Source organism: Eschrichtius robustus, chromosome 3 (assembly GCF_028021215.1).
Source record: "Eschrichtius robustus isolate mEscRob2 chromosome 3, mEscRob2.pri, whole genome shotgun sequence".
Lineage (NCBI taxonomy): Eukaryota > Metazoa > Chordata > Mammalia > Artiodactyla > Eschrichtiidae > Eschrichtius > Eschrichtius robustus.
The window spans coordinates 173,071,694-173,084,762 of record NC_090826.1 but is presented as its reverse complement, the minus strand read 5'-3'; the positions used below and the strand labels follow the sequence as shown (position 1 = coordinate 173,084,762).

The 13,069-nt window shown below is 36.2% G+C and overlaps 2 protein-coding genes across 9 annotated transcripts in view; one reads left to right on the top strand and one right to left on the bottom strand.

The window, feature by feature from the left end:
• Positions 1 to 11,212, bottom strand: part of GPATCH2 (G-patch domain containing 2) — a 164,647-nt gene extending 153,435 nt beyond the window's left edge. For all 5 annotated transcript variants that reach the window (XR_011073675.1, XM_068541815.1, XM_068541816.1 and 2 more), the window contains exons 1-2: positions 11,053 to 11,212; positions 549 to 1,268 (exon numbers count right to left, since the gene is read on the bottom strand). Coding sequence is in view for 4 of the 5 variants with exons in the window: in XM_068541815.1 (XP_068397916.1) it covers positions 549 to 1,268; positions 11,053 to 11,108 (776 nt within the window). In the remaining variant the exon portion in view is untranslated. The remainder of the gene's footprint in view (positions 1 to 548; positions 1,269 to 11,052) is intronic.
• Positions 11,213 to 11,405: 193 nt separating this feature from the next.
• The window catches only part of SPATA17 (spermatogenesis associated 17), a 190,177-nt gene continuing 188,513 nt past the window's right edge, over positions 11,406 to 13,069 (top strand). For 3 of the 4 annotated variants that reach the window (XM_068538543.1, XM_068538541.1, XM_068538542.1), the window contains exon 1: positions 11,406 to 11,594. In XM_068538543.1, coding sequence (XP_068394644.1) covers positions 11,527 to 11,594 — 68 coding nt within the window. In that variant the 5' untranslated portion in view covers positions 11,406 to 11,526. The remainder of the gene's footprint in view (positions 11,595 to 13,069) is intronic. The other variant, XM_068538544.1, reaches the window with a different exon arrangement.

The window sequence follows — 13,069 nt, the reverse complement described above, 5'->3', positions numbered from 1 at the left end:
CTTCTCCCATTTGTCTAATGACAAGATCAGGAGTTTCTAGACTGTAAGTTGGGTTTTACAATTCATAAGTGATCAGAATTCCTAGCAATCTACAGACTTCTTAAAATATCTAGCCACTCACAGTGCAGTGGTATCAACTTTGGTTCTCAGGAGTCAGAATAAACTGATGAACCATGACACTAAAAAGCACCAACGGCTAAAGCTCTATAATTAAACAAGTAAATAATTATAAATGCAATTCTAACAGTTATAAATGTGCTGTTATTCAAAAGCATTCTTTCCCATTGAAAATCCATTTCCTTTTCTCTTTGTAGCTGAAAATTAAGTCATTATAACACCATCAAAAGACTGTTTATAGATCAGACAAGCAATTTTGCTTTGCGCTAAACATCATAAATTATAAGTAAATAGAACCACGGTTAAACAGTACTATCACTACCATGATTATAATTTATACTTATTTTAAAATAGAACTAATTAAAATCCGAAACACATTCAACGGCAAACACTGGAGGCATATTTTTATATTTAGAGAATAGAAAAGTCACCTTTCACTCATGAGTTCATCTGAGACCTTTTGCTCTTCGTATTCCATTTTGTCCTTATTGGTCTGGCTTGTTTCCTCACTTTCTAAGACTACTCCTTCGTCTTGGATTTTTGGTCCTTGTCTGACTATTTTCAGTTTCCTCTTCTTGACTTTGTTCTTGGTGAACTCTTGATATTGGTAAGCTCTGCTGTCATTGTCCATGTCCTGATCTCTACAAGCTTCGAGGGGCTGGGGCATTGTCCGCTTGTTAGCGCTGTCCTGCGGGAGGTCCACTGCCATGCGCTTGACCTTCCTCCTCCTGCGCAGAGGTCTGTTCCCAAGGCTGTCCACGGCAAAATCAGACTCGTGCCAGAGAGGTCTTTTCCCGCGAACGTTGTTATTTAAGTTCGATGATGGCCTGCGCTTTGCCACTAACATTTGGTCGTCAGAGTCGCTGTGGTCTTTTTTATTATTATTGTGATTCTCTCTATAGTCCTTGCTTGGTTCTTCTAAACTAGAATCAGAGCCTTCGCTTAAGCAGTGACCGGTCTCCCACGGGTGATGAACATTATACGACCTCCGTTTTCTCCCTCTCCGTTTCCTGGCCTGGCGTTTCAGAGGGCAAGAGATACTTCGAGAATGGTCTCCAGTTTCGGCAAATCCACCTCGAGCTTGCTCCGAGCTCTCCTCCAGGGCTGAGACAAGATCATGAACCAGTTCTTCCATGGTTCGACTGAAATGCCTACATTTTTTTAAAGAAAGAAAAAAAAATTTAAATAGTCAGAGTCAACCATATTAACCTGGTTTATGGCAGCAGACAATTCATTCTAAATCTGACTAGAATTAATAGTTATTATAAAGAACTGTGTAAAAGCTGCTTAATTTTCCTATCTAAGATATTACAGTTCTAAATATTCTGACTCATTTTTAAGTTTTTTCTTGTATAAGTGCTTTTATTAAACACAGGAATTACTTCAAGATAGAGTAAGCATAATATCAGCAAAGAAAGAGCCCAGTGATTTTATATTTTTACTGTCTAATTATGGAAAAGTTATTTCTGCTTAAATCACCATACCTAAGTCTACTCCTGTCCTTTTCCTAAAGCCAGTTTTCAGAGCAAATGTACAGAGTAAAGAGAACTTTCTCAGTCCCCCTGCTGCTCCACCACACACACACACACACACACACACACACACACTAATTTCTAAGGAAACAAGGAAACATACAACCCTCTTCTCGCCACATGCTCTACCCAGTCACTGCCATGACATGCGAGACTGACAAAAAGATAGGCAGCTACGTTCAAGATTTGTAATATATGTGAATAGAAAATTTAACCAAACACTAGGCATATATTGAGACCACACTAATCTCGCAACCCAGTGCAGCAGAAACTCTGTTCGTATTCAACCTGGAGCCCCACTGATCTAAAATGGCCCATCATTTTTCTTACAGTTACTCTGAAGCAGTCTCTTAGGCCTTACAAAAACAAAAAACAAAAAACTGAACTATGTGAGAAAATCATCCACTAGTCAGCAAGGATAAACATTAGTGTTCTTTGGGAATCTTTGTAAATTATATGGGTCCTTTCCAAACCCAACAGGGCCCAGACACATGATTTTATTTTTTAAACATTACAAGTAATTCAAATATGCACCGTTCTTATGAAGATCATGAAAAATCATTTCTTAAACTGAGTTCTAGAAGCACCTAGGATCAAAATATTCTCGATTATAAAGGACTGTATAGTTTCTAGAGTCTATAGCAGGGGTAGGCAAATTTTCTATAAAGGACCAAGTAGAAAATATTGTAGGCTCCACAGGCCATTAGGTCTCTGTCACAACTACTCAACTTTTCCCATGGTAAGGCCAAGACAATCATAAGAAATACGGAAATGAATGGATATGGCTGTGTTCTAATAAAATTTTATTTACAAAATCAAGTGATGGCCAGCCATAGTTTGCTGACCCCGGGTCTACATACAATCTTTATAGTCTATAATTTCAGGTGTTCACAACTTCCCTTTAACGACTTTCAACTTGATCTTTTCATTTTAATGATAACTTGAAAACAAACACACGTGTGATTCAACTGGATTTAACACTTAAAATACGAAACACGCATAACGCTTCCAACATTTGAGTATTTATTATGTGCCAGGCTCATTTCTAAGTGTTTCATATGCATTACCTCATTTCATTTTCACATAATAACCCTATAAGGTGGTAGCGGAAATACACAGAAACAGAGATTTAAGGGAGGCTTGCCCAAAGTGACACATGTAGGAAGTGGTAGAAGCAGGGTTCAAACTGTGGCAATCTGGTTCCAGAGCCTGAATGCTCACCCAACTACAGCCAAGAACAGCTACACAAGTCCAGTATCTGGTTTGCATTTTTATTTATGATTGATTTAGCAGCAGGGGATACTATTTATTGTTGAGACAGATTTAATACGCATCTATGTAAAGCTGATGACTCACAGTTAACCATTATATTCTTCTGAACAGAAAAAAGGGATGGGAGACCTGAATCAACATAAGGCACTGGGCAGTTGGGTGGTGAAAGTGAGTCGAATTCAAAGAACCAGTGATGTAGTCCTCAGTAAAATGCACACTGTGAGCAATTAAGTAATAGGACATTGTCTTTCAGTTAATGTGGGTTTGTATTTTCCAGATCTATCTCCTTAGACATTCTGAATGAATAAACAAAAAGTCTATATAGACAAACATTTTTCAAAAACATGGTGATTCAAATATATATATTTTAAATGAACTCTGGAGGGCCGCTAAAAATTTTTTTTTGCCTTTAAAAGGTTACTCGGGTTTCAGAACACTGAATTTGATGAAGAGAAATATGCATCACATAGGAATTAGCATTAAGCCAATACAAGGGCTACAATTCCAACTACATTGATAAGCCAAATGGATCTTATTTCAATACCTAAATGTTAACAATTGCCTTTTTTGTTTTCCCTTTATTGCAATGAATATTTTGTTTTTTTCCTTTAACACCATGTCTTTGGAGGAAACGTAGTCCGAGAATTATTATCTCAGAAAACAATACTGTACCTTTAAAAAAATTCACTGGAAGCCAGTTTAACATGTACTACAATAAAGATCCTTTGTCTAAAGGAAGACTCAGTATCACCTGGTTCTGGAGGAATTTACTTTTTGAAGAAATAGTTTTCTTATCAATGGGTGAATGACTGGTTCTAAATAGTAATATGAAATTAATTAACTCAATGCATGAATATAATCTCCAACTAAAATTGCAGGTTATTTTGGAAGTTAAACTTTAGTGCTTTACTTTAGAAGAGAAAATGTAATGGTCCTAACATTAGAAAAAGCTTAGCACATCAGACTTAATCTACTGAAATTTGATACTGTTCATTAATTTCATTTAAATTAATTCATTATACTGCTGTGACTAATGCAGTTTAACCAAATATAACCAATAATATTACTAAAAATGAAAGCAAAATTTCTTTATAACATTATTAAAATTGTGCCAGCCTTATCTGATTTTATATTGATTTTCTTAAGAGAAAATAAAAAATATTTTAACTAGAAGGATCTAATTTACTCCATGATGTGATTCAAACATGAATCAACTAAAAAACTACTTTAAAAAGCTTTTCAAAAAGAACCCTATAAAAACACAGAAAAAATACATTTAAGTGACATTCAGAGTTCAAATCACTTTTTCCCCTTTAGTTTCAACTCACCAGAGTCCTGCAAGTCAATCTCAACCAAAACTCCTGTAAATGAGCCAGTACTATTACAGTTAGTCAAGCTGCTTCACTTACACCTCTCAGGTAAAAGTGGCGTCAACAAGCTTCACAGAAATAGTCATTATAAGAGACCATCACATGATCAATAGCTCATTTATTTCCTTTGCCTTGGCAGTTACTGAAGACCATTGCCCCGAAACATTTTATCCTAAAGATATTTTCTTAAATAAGCCCTTTCTTACTGGAGGCGAAAACTGGAAATACGTAACTTTTCTGTACAAAAATCTATGTTTGTTAAGCAACCATAGTTTTAAAGACTGAATTATAGTAAAATCCAGTGAATTACCACTTAGCTAATTTGTGAGTTCTATATTCACATTTATAAAACAATTTCTCTTCATTTGGAACCCAGTGGAAATGAAATCTTTTGGGAATAGTTTGCACTGAGTATAATGTCTAAGAGAACACTTCACTAATTGTTTTCTTAAGCTAGTCCAAATGAATAGAATAAAATTACAGTCCCACTATTTATATAAAGTTGGATTTTGTAAAAGGAAATGACTTGAATAGATAAGCATTTTGTTTTTTTAGGTGGTATTATATTATGCTGAGCAATCTATAAAATGTATGATCAACCCAGAAATTGATATGCCAGTTACAGGTAAGAATATCTGGCCAAAGGTCAAGTTTGTTTGTTTGATTGTCCTCCTCCAGGCAACATTAAACATCCAGTAAAATGAGTGAATTTCTCTCCTTGGCTTCCTTTAACACCAAGTTCTAATTAATTTAGAAAAGGCCTTCCTAAACAATGTATGCTCTAGAGTGAGGAAGATCAGTTAATGTAGAAAACACTGCACTGAGTTTAAGGGTTTTTTCAAATGTTTTTGGTTCAAGGAAGAAGAATCAGGAAGCTGCCCTAGTCCTAAGTTACTGCTCCTATGTCCTCAAAGAGCTGACAAGTTGACCGAAGAACCAAGGGCCTCAAAGGGAGTCAACAATGTAGAGGCAGGCATAGCAGGAGTTGAAGTCCAAGAAAGCCCAGAAAACAAATTCCCCCCAATAACCAACAACTAACTATTTTGTCAACGATTATTACTTTTTTGAAGCCTGTATTGGCAATAACTACTATTCCTAGAAGGGAAAAATATAGCATATATAGGAAAATTAGGGAATAATTTCCTTTTCTGAATACTGATAAAATAACTGTAACAAGAGGATGGACATGTGTGTCTACTGAATAAACCCACCAAGTTCATTATAAAACAAAAATCTTCCAGATATACCTAAAGGGTAATTGACTACAGCTTTCACATATCTAGTTAAGAAAAAAAAAATTAAATACTCTTTACCACCTCGTACATGGTAAAATTCTCATCTTCATCTCTGTAAAAAATTAGATCTTCTACAAAGTTAAGTAATTTTAGGAGTGGAGTGCTAAAAGGTACCTATGCTAAATACAACTGTTCAATTGGCTTCAAAAATTTAAGGGAGTAACGATTTACATGTTAGATTCTGTATGAATAAAAATTCAGTGAGTACAAAAACACTGAACCAATAGTACATAGTCAAGAACTATGCTGATGAATATATACTATTACTACCACAAGCTTAAGAAGAAAATAGTTTTGGAATTAGCATGCCTTGATATTCATGTGAGCTTTTACTTAAGATAGGAAAGGTTGGCTGGTCTTAAAAGTATATAGCAAATAGCCAAACAGATTAAAATGAACACATAATAGTGTAGACCATAACCGTGGGAGACTAAACAGGCAAATGATGAGCCTTAAAGATGGCACATCAAGGGCTAAATTTTATGACTAATTTAACAAAATATGATTCATAAGAATGTTCTAAAGTTTGATCAAGATTTCTGCTGCTCATAGGAATTTACAGATTTCCTTCCTTAATGGCAATATTATTTGTCCAAACAAGTCTTTATCTCAGTCTAGTAACCGATTAAGAGATTACATCTTCAATTTTCTCTATTTATGTATTTTGGGACAGATCATAGGAAATTAAGAATAACTCTAACATTAAATGGTAACACTTGGGCTAGTTTAGAAATTCCTTGACTTATCTATATAAACCATTAATTGTAAGTAATCTTTTCTCTGTTTTTTAAAAAAGTAGCATGGGGGCTGGGGGAATCTATCTTATTCTGAAACATGCAAATGATTAATTATAACTTTACATTGACCCTAGGCAATAAGTATGGAATAGAATTCACTAGGGGGAAAAAAAGGCTGGAAGGAAACTGTAGAGAACATGAGCTTTAAGAGTCAAAGCAAGAATTTGGAAGCTAAATTATACTATAGTCATCAACCAGAGGACCTTGGACAAATTCCTTATCTTTTGATTCTGTTTCTTCATCATAAAAATGTGTATAATGACTATCCTGTAGGGATTCTGTGAGGATAAGAATGGGAACTTATGTGTGAGAGCAGTTATTTCATCTTTCAACAACCTCTACACACAAATAAGAGGAAATTGTTATTGAAATAGCAAATCATTCTTCTTTTAAGGTACAAACTATACTATGAATCCCGAGTATGTCATAATAAAAGCTAAGACCGTCAACTTTTCTGAGTTCTTGAACCTCTCTGAATGACGGTGAGAGAGGAGTTAACAGATATTTGCAAAAATCTTGCATACAATTTCAAGAAATTTAAGCACTTCCTTAAAGACTTTTATCGATTAAAAAAAAACAAACCAAAAATCTCAGGTTAAAAAAAAAATTAATGCTGTGTATTTGACCTACTCCTATCCTAATGATATACAGATATAAGAAAAAAAAAAGATGAAAGGATATCATCCTTCCAAGTTAAGAGCCACAAGGTTCGCCACCAAACAGAAAAACTCATTTCCCATGATGGGAGCAAAAGTTCTACTGACTTGCACTCAACTGGAGGTGTTGCTGGCAGCCACTACTTTGTCACTTCTGTCACCACGGGAACCCCCAGAAAGCTTTCTTTCCTCCTTACCCTAGCAACGTGACAAAAAGCAGATCATACATGGCTTTACCAAAAAAAAATCGAATTCTACTTTCCAAACACTGATTTTCTAATTCTACTTTCCAAATAGTGATCTAATAAGGCAGCTCATTCATTATTTAAATTTGAAGATCATTCTTTTGATTTTTTTTCTTCATTTAATGACTTCAAGAGTCATTCAAACTTCTTTCCTTATACTGTAAACACTTTCAAAAAGTAAACTATTGAATAAAAAACTGCCTAAGGAAATAAAGTCAAAGTCTAAAACAAACAAAAATAATGTAAAGCCTAAAAAATAATTCATAACAATTCTTGTTAACAAGCATATATTAAAGTGCATCTAGGCGACCTTAATATTTAGGAAATGAGTCTCATGCATTGCTCATACATGGTGACTACTCAATATTTTTGAATATATTCTGAACTCCTAGAATAGGAATGAGAATGAAGACAATTGAATATTAATTACAAGTACCTAGCATAATGCTTGACACATAACAGATGTTTTAAAAAAGTCTGCTGGATGAACAAACCAGTGACAATGAATGAACAAATAACAAAGGAAATATATGACTTGACTGAAAATTTTAACAATCCAGATTTCAAATTACAGAAACCTGACTCAGACAAACCTGACAGTATGAAACTGAGTTCAAGACAAAAGGCCAAAAAAAAAAAAAGCAGTTATTTAAAAAGCACATTTTCACTATGCAGTTTTCCAGACCTAAAGAAAATTAAAATAGCAAATAGAAATGAAATGATAGAAGAAAATGTCCAGAATCAAGTTTATTTGTAATGGGTTTTTTTTTTAAAGCAAAGCCACATAAAGTGAAATAAATAGATACTATAGCTCAGTAGATCAATAATGATTCAATAGTTTCATTATCAAGAACTAATTTAAAAAATCTGTTTAGTTCAACCTTCAAAATCTTTCAAAAAAAAAAAAAAACCTCAGAATTTGACTTTAAATATAAATCACTAATAAAGTAATAAAGTGTGTCAAAATTCTAAATGTGATTTGTCCATTAAATGAATCAAATTTTAAAAGGCAGGTTAACATTTTAAGTACCAAAATAGATACTTTTTGGACCCTACTTTCAAAATTGTATGTGAATGAGGTGGCAGGAAGAGAAGATAGACATTCCCAGCTACAAAGATTTTATAAAAATATAATATGAACTATTTATAATAACTTGCACAAAAAACATATATTTCCTGACACACACAAAAAATAGAACTTTTACTATTTAATTGTATAAAACTTTTCTTCCTTAGGCTTTTAAATTATAAAATAATATATCAGTTCTACCTTTCAACAAATTATTAAGAAAGAGAGGAATCATTTACATTTACCCATGTGGTGCCTGAAAATTGAAAAACCAGCCTGGACATTGGAGAAAAAGTTGAACTCAAGATGGGAGTTAGATACATCAGGAATTCTAGCCTGGTTAACGAATCTGGGCATATACCTTCCGGTTTATATACTCCTTGTGATATGGTAGCTCATTCGGACACATAGGCAGTATGCTAGGATAGTTCAGAATTTTTTTCTTTTAGATATACTGGAATCATACAGCAAATATGATACTTGGGTATATATTTAAACTACATTTGCTCCTGTCTCACCACCTCTAAAATGCAAAAAATAATAGCACCTACCTCAAAAAATCTACAAGAGACGATACATGTACTTAAAACCCGGCACCAAATAACGGCTTTGTAGTAGCATCCTTAGTGGCACTGATATTTCGTCACTGGCATAAAACACACAGGCATAGTACAGCAAATGTATGATCAATGAATGAAAAAGACAATTCCATTACGAAATTTTGAATAAAGTGATGGTTGCCCAGATGAACTAGAAAAAAGGGATCCAAATTTCTGGAACACACTCATTCTGTCAAATCAGGCAGGATTTAAGAATTCCATTCAAAAACCCTGATAACATGCCAGGCACTATGTTATACTCTGGTGCTATAAGAAAGGATGAATTCCATGTCAAGTAAAATAGAGAACTAAAAGAGGGTTTCTCTATATTATAAAGAGGTACCTAACCATGAATTGGGTGGAAGGTGGAAGGGTGAGAAAGGAGGTGAAACAGTCATACTTTTAAATAGTCATTTATTGCACAAATCAGTATCGCTATAACAAGAGCAGACCAGTCTACAGAACACATTTTGTCTTCCCCCCCCCCCCCCATCTTAAAGAGATGCTTAATGGCGAAACATTAAGAAAGGTACCCTGGAGAGGGAACCCTGAAGTGGTGGAAATGTCCCATATCTTGTTTTGTGTTGTGGTTACACAGTGTATACAACTGCCAAAACTAAAAATACTAAACACTTAAGAACTATGTGTTTTATTTTATGCTAACTGCTTCAACATTTAAAAAAAAAAAGGCTCATTTTAAAACAAATGCTATTTTTCTCACAGGAAAATGTGAGCATTTAAAAGGAGCATAACCAAGATAATGGCTATAGTTCCCTGTGCTATACAGTATATCCTTGTTGCTTATCTATTTTATACATAGTTGTTTGTATGTCTTCAGCCCATGCCCCTAATTTGCCCCTCCGCATTATCTTGTAGTAACTTTCAATGGAGTATAATCTGTAAAAATACTGAATCACAATGCTGGACACCTGAAACTAATACAATACTGTAAATCAACTATATTTCAACTAAAACACTTTTTTAAAAAGGAGCACAAACAAGTCTATATTCATTATAAAATGAACTACAGAATGATATGATCTCATTCAAAACATTTTAGGCAAGATATTCTTTTAACTTTTCAGTGATAGGTGATGCAAAAGAAATTCTTCAGACCACAGACTACTAGAATCCCCCACATTCTCATTTGCTGCAGATCTAGGAATGGACAGACATATTACAGCTGCATTTCACCTGTTGTTCAACACTTTATGTTTGAGAACAGTCAGTGGAAATTTTGCTTCTTTCACTGTTAGTCTTAGGTAGACTTGGAGGAAAAGGGTTTGGGAGAAAAACAAGACCGGAATTACAGAGCTTTCAACTAGAAATCCAAAACCCAGCTTCTAGCTCTAGGACTAAAGGATGCATGGCAACACTGGACAAGTCACTTAACTATTCTGTGCCTCCGATAATCTCTTAGCATAGGGCTGTCATGAAGATAAAGTGTGTGTATTTGTGAAAGCACTCTGACACGTCAAAGCAGTTTATTATTCTAAAGTGGCGTTCGTGGTATGATACTGTAGTCGAACCCCAAATTTAATCCTGACATTTACATGTTCTCAGGGGACACCCCATGCACATCTTATTTGAACTAGAATGGAACGTTCAAGGGGCAGAAACTGGTAGGTTACTCCTACTCCAAAAACCCGGGGTAGGAAGGCGAAGTCTCCTCCACTACTAAACTTCCAGGAGTCTAGATTTCTGGGATTTGATCTTTCAAAACACCTGGGATAATCTAGTAAATTTAAAAAGGCAAATGAGGAAATAAGGCCTATATTAAGATACAGTCTTCTGCACCCTCGTCTTGTCAACAGTCAATGAGGAAATGAATTGCTCCTGGAGTACAGAAAGGTTCACGCCAAAATTATCGTGGCGTGGTAGACAAGCCATCAGCAAGCATTAACTGTATTCCTTCGCAAATCTTTAGCACACACCTCAACGCCTTCCTCAAACTGCGTCCATCCCAGGCACGAGTGAGAGCAAGGCCTAAAGGTCTTCAGATCATCCATCACAACTCCCTCCCCCTTCCATTCCAGGTCCAGCGGCCTCCGGCCATCACACCCTTCCCAGATCTCCCATCCCCTGGGCCGCCAGCCTCACCAGCTGTTCCCGGCGGCTGGAGCTCCGATCGGTTGGCGCCCGGCGGCCCCGAACATTAACGACACCCAGGAGCCTGGCCTCGAGGCTCAGGCCCGAGAACAGACTCCAACTACCACAGCACCAGCGGCTTCCCAGAAGCAGTTCAGCATTTTGAGCTGAGCTTCCGGAAGCCGACTGGCGGCGGAAACCGGATGCCAGGAGCAACCATTAGCTCTCCTCCCCGCCCCCACCCTAGCTTCCTTCTCCGAGAATCTCCTCCTTTTGCTCGCAGAAGATATAGAAGCCAATAACTTGAAATTTTTCATAAGCAAAATTTCTTAATTTTTCTTTCTAGTCTTCCGGAAACTGAAACAGTGTGAGGGAGAAAATGTAAAGTCAACGAAAAGTTGAACCCCCGGGACCAGCGGAATGGTTTAGCCCGGTTGCCTAGGAGACCGAGAGTAACTCCAGTGGTGCACCTGGCGCGCTGAGGTTATGGCCACGTTAGCCCGGCTGCAAGCTCGGTCGACGAGTGTAGCACATCAGTACTACTACAGGAACAGGTAGGGCATCAACTGGGGGAGCGCGAAAAGGCCTGGCTTCATCCCCAGCCCGTTATTCCTCAACAGGAGCTTCCTATGAGCAAATTCCCTAACTCGCTGAGTACCACCCACTTCTCTTCGTCATTTGTGGGCTGCAAACAGAATCGCAAATTTAAAAGTAGTGTTAGCATACAGGGGGATTATAGATACAGGGGGCCATGGTTATCAGCTGGAGATGATTTTTAAAATTCCAGTATAAATATAATCGTAAAATGAAGTGTTTTCCTTTGACATCATCACTCCGCAATGTGATGAAACCTGTGTCCTCCTTGTAGAAGGATTAATGGCCTGACTGGGGTCGCCCAGGCTCCTTAGCTGGGTGAGCTCAGAGTATCCCCCATCTACCTGGGGATTTGAACCTCCATTATGTCATAAATATCATTGAACTCAACTGTTCTGTGACTCAATTGTCTTCCCGAAGTGACAGTATCTAAACTATTCTGACAGAATAATCAGTACCAGTATGTTAATTAATAGAAGAGGGCTAAGGAAGACACTAGTGGCCTTATCCATCTCTCTATACCTAATCTTCTCACTAGAGGTTCATTTGAACACTGGCCTTCTGGAAGCAGTGCCTCAGGAGGTTTTCCAACTTAAGAAAAAAATCCAAAAAAAGTAAATCAGACCATAGTAGAAGATAGTGACATGCTAGACCAATGGAAAATATGCCAAGAAGACAGAATCTTTCTGAGCTCTTCTTATTCTAACAGTTTTCTCACCTACTGTATTCTTAGAGCACCGTGTACCTTTTACAGCACTTGATCACAATTTAATTTTACATTCTGTTGTGAGATAATATATGAGATATATAAGTATCATCCCTCTTAGCTGCACAATAATTACTTGTCTAATAATTCCATAAATGAATCTTTCAATCAATCATTGGTCCTGGTTTACATAAATGTATGAAAAATAGCTACAGACAGAAATTATGTATTATCTGTAATTATAGATAAATTATGTGGAAGGTCCTGTATTTATGACATAGATATCTAAAAGAAATAAATTCCATCCCTCTGATGTTCACAGCCTAATATGGAATATAGGCATTTAAAAGATATTTACAACAGAGTAAGCATGAACAGGAAGGGAAATGCCTAACGTTTCTTGAGCGCAGATTATATGCTGGGCATTGCATTAGGAACTTTTCCATACAATATTCATTTGGTTTTCACAACTTTACAAGTTAATGTATTAATCTATATTTTTAGAGCTTGAGAACAGTGCTGTAGAAAAGCTTGGTGAAGTGTCATGCAACTGCAAACAGACATAATTTTTTTCTAAAGATTTCAGTGTTAATCTTTGTCCCCATCTCCTGACTTTTGACAATGGGCACATTTTCCCAAAGCTGGAGGTGGTTTGGAGAAAAAACTAGGGCTCTACAAAGGCCATGATGAGAATAGGCTGGCATTCCTTCCATTTCATTTATTATTATT